The following is a 13,070-nucleotide window of genomic DNA, read 5'->3' on the forward strand; positions in this document are numbered from 1 at the left end:
GTGGGGGAGCGCTTATTTACTTGCGCTATGTCCGAAGCAGCGTCACTCATGACCTAAAGGAGCAGCATGTTTAGGCACCTTATGCATTTTCTTTATTTCGAGGATTGATGAGAAGCTGTCGCATCTATTGAAGTCCGTCTAACTTCAATACCTGATTACCGGCCCATATCGCCGTGCTCCCATTTCATATCTCCAAGAATAGGTTTTCTGCCCCCATCGTTATGTCTCCTACGTCTCACGAACTCGAATGACAATCGACATAGGGGCAGTAGTCGGCAGGAACTCGAAGTTACGAATGAGCTAGGATCAAAAATCTTAGTTATCTATACTTCGGATCATTTTCCACGATGCTTGGGACACTCACCGTGACAAATATCTTGTTCAGCTCTATCATGGCCACCGCTTTGCCCGCACACTGCCACCTGCCAGCACCGAAAACCAACTCGGTTCGTTTTTTCCATTCTTTAACCGTGGCGTCAGCGGCTTCGAGCCATCTGTGGGGCCGGAACTCGTCGGCGTCGTGTCCAAATAGCTCTTTATCATGCGTAACTGACCACGTGTCGTGTGCGACTCTTGTACCTGGAGGTAAGAATTTGCCCTCGTGCACATCGCCTTCAGGCCCGACCTGCTTCATGAGCAACCCAGTGAACGGCGGATGAACGCGGAGGGACTCGAAAATGACTGCCTGAGCAGACCAGTGTTAGCGCGAAGCCGAGGAGCTTTATCGCTTCTATCAACTCGTTATGTGCGGCCTGGGCTTACCTGAAGAAAGGGTAGCTTCAGAGCTTCTGTGTTAGTGATGGGCTCAGAGATTGATCCGTCTGAAATCGCTGTCATAATTTCCTCTTCAAGCCTTTCGAAAGTGGAAGGATTGCTTAGTAGGTATTGCATTGTCCACTTGATGGCCTTTGCGGCTGTATCCGAGCCAGCGACCATGGGAAACATGATTTCAGACTGCGCGGAACGTTGGTCAAGCCCATGGCGGATGAAAGATCCCTATTCAACTTATTAACGATCTAAAGGTGTTAACGATGTTTTCTCATTTTGGCTCACAAGTAGGTCGGGCTCGTCCTTTGCATCCGGAGCGAAACGTTTCACAACGTGCTGCTGGGCGAGTCTGCAGGCCACACCGGTTAACACAACGATGATTTCCCAAGTCACAGGCTGTGCCTTGTAATTGAAAGATCGAGCTCACAGAAACCCTATCGACTTACCCCATGATCTTTCCGAAACCACTCGAATCCGTCGGCTTTGGTCCCAAGAATCTAAGCACGAGATCCGACGTGAAGATCATCTGTAGCGCGGGAATATCCGTGAAGAATTGCAGCACATCTATAGCAATATTCGATGTTCTGACAAGGCTAAAGACGTCCGTATCCTTCTCCAAAAGTCCGATAGGCCGCCCAAAAGACATCCTTGACCGAGCGTCCATGGCGTAGTAGTCTGCAAGGCGGCCGAAATCGACGGTTTCCGAATCTGAGGATTTAGAAGCCCGGTTCTTTCCACTTATTTCAGAAATGTTGGCGATCTTTGACCTCGACGTGTACTTAAGATGGATCAAGTTGACAAGATCCGCGATACCGGAGTTAATACTGGTCTCTAGTCCTGGGATGTCCTTTCCCACGTATCCTGGAGATAGCTTCGTCCTCAAAGAGTGATGGGCCGACTTATTAAGCACGCTACCCATCATATCGTGGTATGGATCTAACCGAGTCGCCTTGTACCAGCTGCTGCGCTCATAAGTTGACTTCGCTGCTGACATACGCCTAATAAGTTCCGGATCGGACGTGATTACGTCGTTAGGTCCTATACGAACGAGCTTGCCGTACTGCGCCGTGAGTCTAGCGTATTCAGCATACGCGCGAGTTCCGTGACACCGAATTCTGAACATTGGCCAGTATGAGAAAGAACATGGGAAGGGGCCAGGTAAATGCCATAAGCGACTCCATGACCTCACAATGGCAATGAGGAAGTATGATACGATTGCAACATAGAACAATCGGCTAGTGAATACCAAAGATGAGAAATGTGCTATTTGAGATGTGGAAGAAGTCATGTTTAAAGATTGATTTGACCAGAATTGGGAATGTCAAAGGGAATCAGAACAGATGCGGTTGTGTGAGAGGCGGTAAGGCCTTTTCTGAGATCTTGCTGGGTGAAAAACGTGCACGTAGATTGCAGGATTTGCCTGAAGATAATCAAGCGCAAATGCCAGATCCTGGAAACCAATGCATTCTTTGGAAGAAAGCGCCCGATTTAAGATCTCCTACGGGCTGCTGCGAATGGCCCGGAAAGCACCTATTCTGGCGTATGCAGGGAGTGGACGGGAAATATTGGCACTGGGAGATTTGGCGCCATTTGAATGGTTCACTTTGGGAAAATACTTGGGTGATCTCGCTAATGCCTTACAATAGGAAATGGGGCAGACAGAGTGGATGAAATGGCACGCTCTCTATGACGCTAGACCGAGATCTATGTCAGGCCATGTGGATTGTCGCAAGCGCTTCCATCTTTGACTTTCGTAATCCAGGGCAGAAGGAGGGGTGCTTTCGATGCCATAAAATATCACAATTACCGAATTTAAGTTTCTACTGTGTGGGATTTGCCTTCCTGGCAACTGTGGGTTCGGAATCACGAACCAGGGACAGAAAAGTGTCGAGTCAGGACTCAGTGAACGAGAATCAATTTATTCGTATGTGCTCATGGCCAATCAACTCATCATACAAAGAACTCCATGCCTTGCTGATACGAATAGAGCGGTGAGCGAGACACTCGTATGGGACGAGGACTGATCCTAAGGAATCTGAATATACCGGTGTCTCCGGTGTCACCGACGCCACCCATGCCACTTGTGCCATAAAGTTCACGTTTTGTAATAGGTGTGGTAAGTATTATCCCTCAATCTCTCAGCGAACTCACTTTTCAAAATTACAACACAACTTGCATAACTTCCGAACTTCAGCAAACTGAACATGGTTGCCCCAGTGTCAGCCTCAGTTGATCTCAGCGTAGCCGACGGTCCGCCTCTCGATCTTTCGGGAGTTCCTGACGCCTGGGATGGCTTACTTTCGGCTATAGACAGTCACCCAAACGAATTGGCCTTGGTGTGTTCTCATCAGCCTCATGATCTGTTTGGCTTTTCCAGTGTTGGCCCGTCTGGCTCTGAAGGCACAAGTTCCGAGAATGAATCCCCGCAGTATCTTCGCTGGACTTTTCAAATTCTCGCTCAAGCTATCCACAAGCTCGTGGTGACCAAGTATTCTATAGTTGCAGATGCTGGTCTGCTGAAAGAACTCGGTCCTGGAACTTCGGTGGTAACATTTCTCCAAAATGGTGCCGACTTTGTACTTGCGGCTTGGGCTTCTGTCGCAACAGGTTGCACCTTGACTCCTTTAAATCCCCTGGCACTCAAGAATCGCGATGAGACAGCTCACATGCTCAGAACTGCTTTGAGTCTTGCCCCCGATAGCAGTGGCCCGAGGTTTATCTATGCTGCCAACTCGGATGTGGCCAGAGATATTGACAAGCTGGATGTTGACAACAACATTCTTGGGCCCCACGTTGTTAAGATATTGGCTTCGGGGTCCGAGACAAGAGAAGGCTGGCTTCGCCTTGATGATTTGATGAGACCGGTCGACGGCACTGACAGAGATGACTTGTTCCGCTCGAACTCAACTCTTAGCCTTGAGATCAGGGATCCTGCACAGGCTGGCATTGTTCTCTTGTATGTTAACCCAAATTTACCGACTGCTTCAAGATCTGGCTGATGCTAATTTTTGAGTAGCACCAGCGGTTCAACAAGCACGCCAAAGGGCTTATTCTGCCGCCATACGGTCTTGAATACTTACACGAACAGCCGACTACTACTTTCACCGTCTCATATTCTCCCACAAGTTGGTTCGAGAGTATGCAGTATTCTCCCTAACAATCATGGAAACGGCTGGACTTGTATTCAAACCGCACACGGCCGTGGCGCCGCCCTGGTCTTCCCCGGACCGGCATTTTCGACTCCGGAAGCACTTCTATCCACCTTTCGCCAAGAGCGGATCACGCACACACTGTTGGTTCCGACTCTGATCCACGCTTTGATTGCCGCCATGGGAAAGGACCAGCCTCCACTGGAATCACTCATCAGTGTGACCTTTGGCGGAACGATTTTGACCAGGCAGGAGGTGCTTGCGACAACCACTGTTCTCGGAGCTAAAGTTGTCGAAAACGCCTATGGTTGCACCGAAGGCGCACTCACCAGCACTGGCAGTGTGAGCGTTCCTAACACAGGTCGCGACACTTCTTTGTCCGGTTATGAAGAGATGTCTGTGGGAAAGCCACCGATGGGTCACGGTATCAAAATCGTAGATCCTGTCACAGGCTGTGTCGTCCCACGAAATGTCATAGGAGAGATCCATGGATATGGTCCTATGATAGACCGTGAAGGACAGTCTGGATACATCCAGTGTAAAGAACAGAAGGCATTTTACACTGAAAATGAGACAAGCAGAGTATGGTTTCAGACTGGAGACATGGGAAGAATGGACGAGAACGGAGATCTCTTCATCACCGGACGTTACAAGGACATGTATGTGCTACTATATTGGCGTTGCACACCTCGCCTGTCTTGTTTCGACTAACAGTTGCTTCGCAGGATTATTCGTGGTGGTGAAAACATTTCCCCCGCCGCCATTGAGGCCGTTCTCATGAAGAACTCTGTCCTCCGCCCTCTAATTCCACAAGTGTAAGTTATTAACTTCTAGGCATTTCTAATTCAGTCCTACTTGGTTGTCACAGTCACAGAAAGCGCTGACGCAAGACGTTCTCCAGTGTCGGCATTAAGGACACCATCGCCGGAGAGGTTCCCGCTGTGGTGATCAAAGGTGATCGACAGGCTGCTACGGTCGAAAGGGCAGTTCGAGAAACAGTGCTGCAGAATATGACCATGATGCATGTCCCGGATCTGGTTATCAATCTCAAGGATCTTGACCTAACAGACTTTCCGCGAACGACCTCGGGTAAGATCCAGAAGTTCAAGCTGAAGCAGGCTGTAGCAGTCCATCTGGACATGCAGGCTACTTCAGGGGCATACAGTACATTGTCCAGGCTTGGAAAGCATGACGAAGAGCAAGTCAAAGTCATCTGGGCGACGGCAATCGGGCTAGGGCATACATCCCAGCTGAACGTTAATATGCCCCTAGGGCAGTACATCGACAGCATCAGTATGATGCGCATCCGCGACAAAATCAGAAAGCAAACGGGTATAGCGCTACCATTGGCAGCCATGGCTCAAGCATCGACTGTTGCGGAGCAGATTGAACTTTTGCGCCGCCTGTCAGCCGACGATAAAACAAAGTCAACGATCACAGACACCAGTGTAGCGCATCTCGGCAAACAGGATAGAAAGATGGCGGCCGCCAATGACAGAATTGCAACACGAAGACCTATTTCAGTAGAAGACTTGGTGGATATCGCACCCGAAGCGACACTTTACGAATGGATTAAAAATCGGGTTCTGGAATCCATTTCGCCATGCGGTTTTGGGTGGGAAGATGTTGAGAACATCTGTCCTGCGTATGACTCAAATGCCGTGCAGGCTCAGTGTGGTTTCTATGATACCATCAACTTCAACATGGCCATCAGTACCAAGATAAAGACCACTAAAAAGGTACGTAGTCACAATCTATTTCTTACACATAGTTTTCAGGACACTGATAGAACGTTTGTCACTTAGGAACTTCGCATTGCCGTAGAAGCGGCGTTGCTCAATCAACCCATCATGTGCTCGTTCATGGTCTGGTCTGCGGACTGGCGCGGTGTTAATACTAAGACAAAGGACGCATTCCACGTCATCATGCGCCCTTCGGCAAAGTACCTCGACTTGGCCATCCAAGACGGCGGTGTCGTACGCTGCTTGAAAGATCTTGAGGATATCGCGCTCGGAAATACTGCTGAGGCCCATCGATTTCCAGCACCGCAACAGAACACGTTCCCTGGGCCGCTTTATCGAGTCATGCTCTTCGACGTAGAAGAAACCGGCACTGCGGCGATGGTGACATCCGCCAATCACTCCATCAGTGATCATTCCGCAGGGCAGTTATTCTACGACGACCTCGACCGATCCGTATCGATGGCTGCTTCAGGCGGTTTGACTGCCGCCGGCATCCAAGCACAACTACGAGAGTACAAGGACTACCAGCCCTATTTAGATTTAGGTCACGCTTTGCGCAGCTCTTCGCGGGCTACGGCGGCTGTGAATTGGCATGTCGATCGTCTTGCCTCTCTCGCCAAACATGTTGATGCTGGGGCATTGTGGCCAAGTCCGACATCTTGGATGCAAGTCTCACTGGATGATCATTATCGAGAAAGCCATCAAGTGCAGCACAGCTTTACGATGTCAGCCCTTAGATCAAACCCCCCAAGTTCTATGACCGTATCCACATCCACCATCGTCAAGGCCGCATTGGCGTTGGCAAGCGCGAGTCGAAGTGGCTATACAACGACGAAAGCCGCAACAGGGCGCAAATTCAGGGTAGCCGTATTCTCCAGTGTCGAAGCCGCGAGATTACACTATAACCCCTTTCTTCCCAAGTCCGTCACGGACACCGATATGCCACGCCGCGGCAAGGAACACGGCAGGTCTCTGCGGTGGGAGGCCGGCGACGTGGCAGGCCCTACAGTGCAAATAGTTTGTAACGTGGTGGAGATACCGAGATGTGGCAGCGAGCCGGAAACAGTCTCCGAATTCCTGCGTAGAATGCAGCGAGAGCAGGAACTTCAGACCAGACACGCGTCCGCACCTTGGCGAGCTATCATGGACAAGCTCGAAGACCCGAACTCCGAGAAGAGGCCTTGGCCGCTACTGCCTCTGGTCCACGGCTCACTTATGTTTAACTGGGCCCCTGGACTCGGTGAGAGCGCGCCCCTGTCGCGGTCTTCCACGGATGATGCAAGGCTCTCACATTTCGAAAATATGGACATGTTGAAGTCGGTGCAAAAACCACGAGTCGGACTCGTGGTTTCTGCGGGCTCTAGTAGTCGTGGCTGTGGATCAGCAGACGAGAGTGCTATGACCACCGTGTTCTTGCATCTCAGGGGAGCTGGACTTGAGTGGAGTTCTGGAGACGGTATGACCTCTTTTGCCAGGGAAATAGAGGCAATGGCTCAATGGTTGTCGGCTAAGGAGAACCAGGGGCTCCTCATTCACAACGCATTCGGTCCTGAGTGAAATGTCGGGAGTCATCACCCATGTACACGATAATATCCACTTGAAGTTTAGTTTTCAATTATCCATATTTGTGGGCCGCTGCAAGAGTTAACTGAGTCGAACTTGTCAAGTCGATGCACAAAAGCCATGCCGGCCAGTACTTTATTCAGGCCTTTGGAGCATGAAGTCCCTAGCCACAAACGACAGGAAACATCTGAAGCAGGTAACAAGGATCAATCAAGTGTTAACGCTGCTGAAAGGCATCAAGTGCGAGACTCCTGGAATTTGTCCCCGGACAGCCATTGGTTTGGCCACTAATGGTAACAACGGAGTAGCAACTAACGTACGACAGGGTTGATTGTGAGGTTCTTGGATTGTATTGCAATGTTTTCTACTTGGCTCTACCCAGCATGATGCGAATGTATCATTTCATTTTAATTGGTTCAACGATCTCAGCCCCACTAACGAGGGACCCTGTATTTCTACTCTACTTCGATTCCATCCGAATCTCTCTTAAGTTGACGCTCACTCGTCCTCAACAATCAACTCCCTCTCCGGGTTAAGAGTGGGCGGGAATAGCTGGGGCACCTTGTTGACCCACATCTGCGATCCTGCCTGGGTGGCATGCGCTTCAAAAGCTGCGCATCGAATGAGAGAATCGACTGCGGCAGGCGGGTTGTAGCTTTCCTCGTTGTACCTGTTCAAGGTATAGTCGTCGAATACAATGGTGCCTCCAACCTCGAGCATGCCCCAGGCGAGAACAGCGTCGTGCAAGACATCAAGAGCGACGTGAGATCCGTCGATGTAGATGAAGTCAAAACGAGCACCTTGGTGCTTCAGTGTTGGGAGAGCGTCAAGGCTGGACCGTTTGATAACGGTAAGCTTGTCGACGTGGCGGCATTTCGCGACGTTGGATCGGAAGCGCTTCTCCAAAGAGGGAATGTCGTAAGCCTCAAATTCTTTGTATGTGTCATTCTGAAACTCCATGCTTCCACCGAAGGTATCCACGGCGATAAATGTCGACTCCGGGTGATCCATGAGGTTGTCGAGGATCCACGTCGCGGAACCGCCCTCGAAGGAGCCAACTTCCAAAATCCTCAACTTTTTACTGCGGATAGAGCCGGTGCGCTGTTCCCAGTGCTCGATCGTCCTGTCAAACCATCGATGCTGGAAGTTGAATCTGCTCCGATCCGCCTGCTGAGTAGCAGTAATGGTTGTGGTCGACATGTTGAAGAGGTTGTTTGTCCAGAAAGAGACAGAATAATGGGATACGAGACAAGATCTGCTATGAGGTTCACAAGTTGAATAGAAGAACTGAAGGGTGACAGACTAGTCTCATACACAGTGACTTCATCGTCGAAGATTGCTTAATATATCGAAATTCGCCCATCGACTTCAACTGAAGCCCTGCTACCGCTAGTGAGTCGTTCTCTGGGTATTCCGCTAAGTCAAGGGTCCAACGATTCGTCCTATTCTTTCGCATCTTGTATTCATATATTTAGAGTTTATTAGTCTCCACTTCGGGTTCAAGTGCCGGTACGACCTGCACTACTCCGTCGATGTTAGAACTGAATCGTGCATAGCTTCCTGAAGACATTGATTGGGAGCTATGGGATAGAGACAATATGTTCAGAACCTGGCAAACATATCCATTGTTTGGAGGAGAATATCGAGCATGAAATCCTCCGCGTCTCTCCAATGCAACCTATGTACAATTAGACTTCCACAACTCCAGTAGTAGCAGTTGAAGCCCTGCCCGGACTCTCCAAAGTGCAGCCTAGGGGTAGTGCGGTGTGACAAGATGCAGCTTATGGAAACTGGCCCAAAACGACACCGAACTCCCGAGTCCCATTCTCACTCTTTCCATGACTCATTTACTCACCGCCTGGTTGTCGAATGGTGACGCGGAAACTCTACTTAATTGCACCTTTAGGTTAAGTCCGCGGGCTGCGTTTTTGTTTCGATACCTTGCGGACAGTTCGGATTAGCATCTCAGCTCAGTCTCATAGTACGGCCTTTCTACATGTAGCCTTTTACACGGAACGGTCTTCGATGTGGGGACCTATGGAGATTAAAGACAGCGTTTGCCGCTCGAGTTCCTGTTGGAGAGAGTTGACAAGTACTGTTGAAGTGGAAAACGTTGATATGACAGAATCATTGATAGTAACGCCGGCCATGGAGGGGCTCCGGCACCATCTCTCATGTCTCATCCCGACGTTTCTCAAGTGCATCAATTACACCCAACCTGCGAAGCAGAGTAAAGACGTCCTCCGAGAGGCCGTTCTCTCGAGAGGTCGCAAGGCGGGCGTACACGTCAATCGGGACGATGGCTCGATGATGAGATTCGAGGCCGGCTTGGCTGTAGCTGCGGTATGTTAATTACACGTCACAAATTTTCGCTGCCTAACTGAGGAACATAAGGTAATCAAGCTAATGTTCTGCGCAGGAGATGTACCCCCTTCACCCTTTCGATATTCAGGTTCACATCGGCTTCTTCACCTGGCTTGGATTCATCATTGATGACCTCAACGCCGAGCTAGGCCCAAACTTGGCAAACTTCCAGTCACGATTCTCACGAGGAGATCCGCAGCCCTGCAACGTCCTAGAGTGCTTTGCCGACGTCCTGAGGTCGACAATAGACTACTATGATCCCGTTGTTGCTAATCTGATCGTACTGTCCGCGCTAGCTTTTGTCAACTCCAACGCCATCGAGATTCGCCGAGACTATCAGACCATTGTCCCTTCGATGGAGGCTCCCAGCTGGCCCTACTATTTCCGGGAAAAGGAGGGTCTTCCTGAAGTTTACACATACTTTTGCTTCTACAGAGACATGTGCCCTGATATATCGCGCTTCATGCCGGCAGCGCCAGAGATGGGGAAGTTTATCAACTTAACGAACGACATATTATCGTACGTGATGTTGTCAAGTCGCACTGCAGCAAATGCTAACTCGAGAAACACAGGTTTTATAAGGAGGAGAAGGCCGGAGAGATCAGAAATTACATACACAAGAGCGCACTCAGTTCCGGTCGTAGTCCTCTCGAAGTACTAGAATCAGCGATTTCGGAAAGTGCGCTTGCTTACAGCCGAACCGAAGCAATCTTGAGGGATAGTCGTCCTTATGATGAGTTGTGGCATGCCTATGCAATGGGATATATAGCGATGCACTTCAATACCCGTCGATACTACCTTTCAGAAATAACATTGTAGAAATAGTTTCTCTCTTTCCATCATAGGACGTTGCTTCCCTCCCGTGATGAAAAGTGGGCACGAACCAAACACGCGCACCTAGATGACCAAATCCAGTGTTACCACCGCGTCCAAGTGACTAGATGTTTGATCTCGATACCGACCTCAAGACGCTTTGCTCCGTTGCAAACTCTTCTAACACAGCCCCTGCGAAAGGGATACTAACAGTGTGACAGCCTCGGATCCTCATACAACATCTTCTGAGCTGCGAGGTATGGAACAGTGAAGGTGTCGACTCCCGTAAAGCTAAGACAACCCCAAGTCTTCATCTTCCACGCCGTCTCTAGAAGGGTTGCAGATTACTTCGTTCTACGTCATAATCAAGCTTTTCATGTGTCCAGCTGAAGATTTCAATAAGGCATGGCAGCATGGCACATTGGTACATAGACGCCACGAAGCGGGGAATCTGTCTCCCCGTCTGACCAGCTAGAGTAGCTTCTTTCAAGGAGTGCCGGGACAGGCACGACAGGGTCCAAGACGAATCAAGGGACCAGCTTAGAAAGTGTCTTATAAAAGTGTCTCACAATGCCAAGTTCGCTTCCCCAGCTAAGTGACAGATGACGCCATCCCATAGGGCTCGAGATCTGCAGGATCTTCAAGGGATTTCAAGACTTGTTTCTTATGTGCGTACTTTGCGCTATGGGGTCTGGATAGACTGGAAGTGCCAGCAAAGACGGAGTCCAAGGAGAGTAAGAACCAAATCAGCCCTCAAGATATTTTCGCAGACTCAACCGAGTTCTGTTCCTCAAGTTGGCCATCGACGCCGGGGAGCAGTATTCGTGCTGACTATGATGAGTGTGGCCTGATGAAGATCAGCCTATCTATACGTCCAAGATCCTGCCTTTGCCCTTCATATCGACCTCCACCTACCTTAGCACCATGGGTAATGTTTGGTCTCATGTTCGTTTCTGCCCCATTATCATAGGCTAGTGAGACCTTAGTTTCGGCCGCTAAGGTAGCTCTATAGGGCCATCCCGCTGCATCCCTGCAGGGAAACAACAGTGCGAATGGCTAATCATTTGGAACTAATCATCCGAGGCGAACCCCGGACTAGACGCCACCAAACAGGTCAGAGGTAGTTCCAAAAATGGACACATCTCGATGAGACGAGCGTTATATCGGCTTTCAATCCATCAGATGTAAGGCTCAGTGACGAGTGCCAAGCTTCATGGTCAGCTCGGGATGCTGCAATGGCGTGCACATACCTTCAGCTACGGCTGCCTTGCTGATGTCCTGTGTCGCATAAGCTCGGGCAAACTCATGGAAGGGAAAAAGCTGCTGTAAGAAGCAAGAAAAGTATCAATATCGAAGTATATAAACCCAGGGCTTCACGGTCTGTGACAGCCATGATAGAATCAGCAACACAACAAAACATTTCTAGAGCATAGTCTCCCAGAGTCGATTCTTTCCAAATTCATCATGAGATACCAATCTCTCTTCGTCTCCTCCATCTCAGTGCAGGTCGCACTGGCGGCGCTCAATGAGCCCTGCTATGGCTCTGGTGGTAGAGCCGGTATGATGACTTCACCTTTGCCTGGATGAAAGACTTTTGACTGATATTTCTCTCAGGTGTCTGCGTAACTACAAGTTCGTGCTCTTCGAACGGAGGTACAACGATTGACGGCGCTTGTCCGGCCGATGCTTCCAACATCAAGTGCTGCACCAAAGCTTCCTGCGGAAGTGGGGGCAATTGTCGTTGGACAAGCGACTGTGCAGGAACATCTGCTTCCAATCAGTGTCCAGGACCAAGTGGCTTCAAATGCTGCTCCTCCACTGCTACCGGATTCGGTGTCTACGGCGACCCAACTGTTCCATCTGTCGGTGCCTGTAAGCAGGTTGCAGTCAGCGGCGCAAAGAAGATTGTCGCAGCATTTCCCGGGATGGTAAGGCAAATCTACTGCACTCGCGACTGCACATGCCCTGGCGACTCGGATCACTGCTGCGGCAAAGCGACAGACATGATGTGCTCTGATGCTGGTGGTGTGAGTCAAGCTCGCGTTGATTATTTGCCTCAACGTCGCGACTAATCCCTCTGCAGGTCCCCACTATCTCTGGCAAGGAGATTGCTGAGTGGGTTATGAACAACCGTGAGACGCTCGACCTCAAGTACGTTATTTGGGGTCAGAAGATCTGGAATCCTTCTCAAGACTCGGTCAAGTCTTGGTCCAGTTGGCGAAGTATGGATGATCGCGGTGACTTTACCGCGAATCACTGGTGAGTTTAGGTGCTGAAGGAAGACCCAGAAATCCGTGCTCATCAATTTGACAGGGACCATGTTCATGTGAGCTACAACTAGGTGCCAGGGGAATACTTCGCAACAGTATGTTCATGGGAGAATCTAAGAATCTGGAACAAGCTTGAAGAATCCCCCAGTGTAGTGATGGATGGAGAGTTGTGCCCTTTGCTCGGGTCACGTACCCTGTAGGTAGCCGTCGAGGCATAAGTCCTGGCCTTATTAGATTGACGTTATGCCTCGCGAGCCGCAATGTTTGGACTTGGGAGTGCAGAAAATCCTTCGGGATGATCCACCTCATTTTGAAAAAAGTATGTTGTGACAATTGAAGTGCCTAAGTCGAGAGAATTTCCTTCCCAACAGAGAAGGGGTTTTGCCCTGAACCAAACTAAC

The 13,070-nt window shown here is 49.9% G+C and overlaps 5 protein-coding genes across 5 annotated transcripts; 3 read left to right on the forward strand and 2 right to left on the reverse strand.

Annotated features, from left to right (window-relative positions):
* Window positions 1–228: 228 nt before the first annotated feature.
* Window positions 229–2,056, reverse strand: CCOS01_10274 (benzoate 4-monooxygenase cytochrome P450; the record flags this gene model as incomplete). Its single annotated transcript, XM_060458430.1, has 5 exons — window positions 229–300; window positions 365–685; window positions 763–996; window positions 1,054–1,117; window positions 1,215–2,056. 5 exons carry the CDS (start codon window positions 2,054–2,056, stop codon window positions 229–231), a joined length of 1,533 nt encoding a protein of 510 aa, XP_060311595.1.
* Window positions 2,057–2,972: 916 nt separating this feature from the next.
* Window positions 2,973–7,216, forward strand: CCOS01_10275 (AMP-binding enzyme; the record flags this gene model as incomplete). The annotated part of the gene is made up of 5 exons (XM_060458431.1): window positions 2,973–3,724; window positions 3,785–4,576; window positions 4,643–4,732; window positions 4,819–5,656; window positions 5,723–7,216. 5 exons carry the CDS (start codon window positions 2,973–2,975, stop codon window positions 7,214–7,216), a joined length of 3,966 nt encoding a protein of 1,321 aa, XP_060311596.1.
* Window positions 7,217–7,720: 504 nt separating this feature from the next.
* Window positions 7,721–8,422, reverse strand: CCOS01_10276 (SAM-dependent methyltransferase; the record flags this gene model as incomplete). Its single annotated transcript, XM_060458432.1, has 1 exon — window positions 7,721–8,422. One exon carries the CDS (start codon window positions 8,420–8,422, stop codon window positions 7,721–7,723), a length of 702 nt encoding a protein of 233 aa, XP_060311597.1.
* Window positions 8,423–9,247: 825 nt separating this feature from the next.
* Window positions 9,248–10,405, forward strand: CCOS01_10277 (longiborneol synthase; the record flags this gene model as incomplete). The annotated part of the gene is made up of 3 exons (XM_060458433.1): window positions 9,248–9,565; window positions 9,642–10,105; window positions 10,159–10,405. 3 exons carry the CDS (start codon window positions 9,248–9,250, stop codon window positions 10,403–10,405), a joined length of 1,029 nt encoding a protein of 342 aa, XP_060311598.1.
* Window positions 10,406–11,863: 1,458 nt separating this feature from the next.
* On the forward strand, window positions 11,864–12,740 carry CCOS01_10278 (uncharacterized protein; the record flags this gene model as incomplete). The annotated part of the gene is made up of 4 exons (XM_060458434.1): window positions 11,864–11,957; window positions 12,014–12,426; window positions 12,483–12,658; window positions 12,713–12,740. The coding sequence occupies 4 exons, from the start codon at window positions 11,864–11,866 to the stop codon at window positions 12,738–12,740; spliced, it is 711 nt and encodes a 236-aa protein (XP_060311599.1).
* Window positions 12,741–13,070: the final 330 nt, after the last annotated feature.

Source organism: Colletotrichum costaricense, assembly GCF_030867565.1.
Source record: "Colletotrichum costaricense strain IMI 309622 chromosome Unknown Scaffold_10.1, whole genome shotgun sequence".
NCBI lineage: Eukaryota > Fungi > Ascomycota > Sordariomycetes > Glomerellales > Glomerellaceae > Colletotrichum > Colletotrichum costaricense.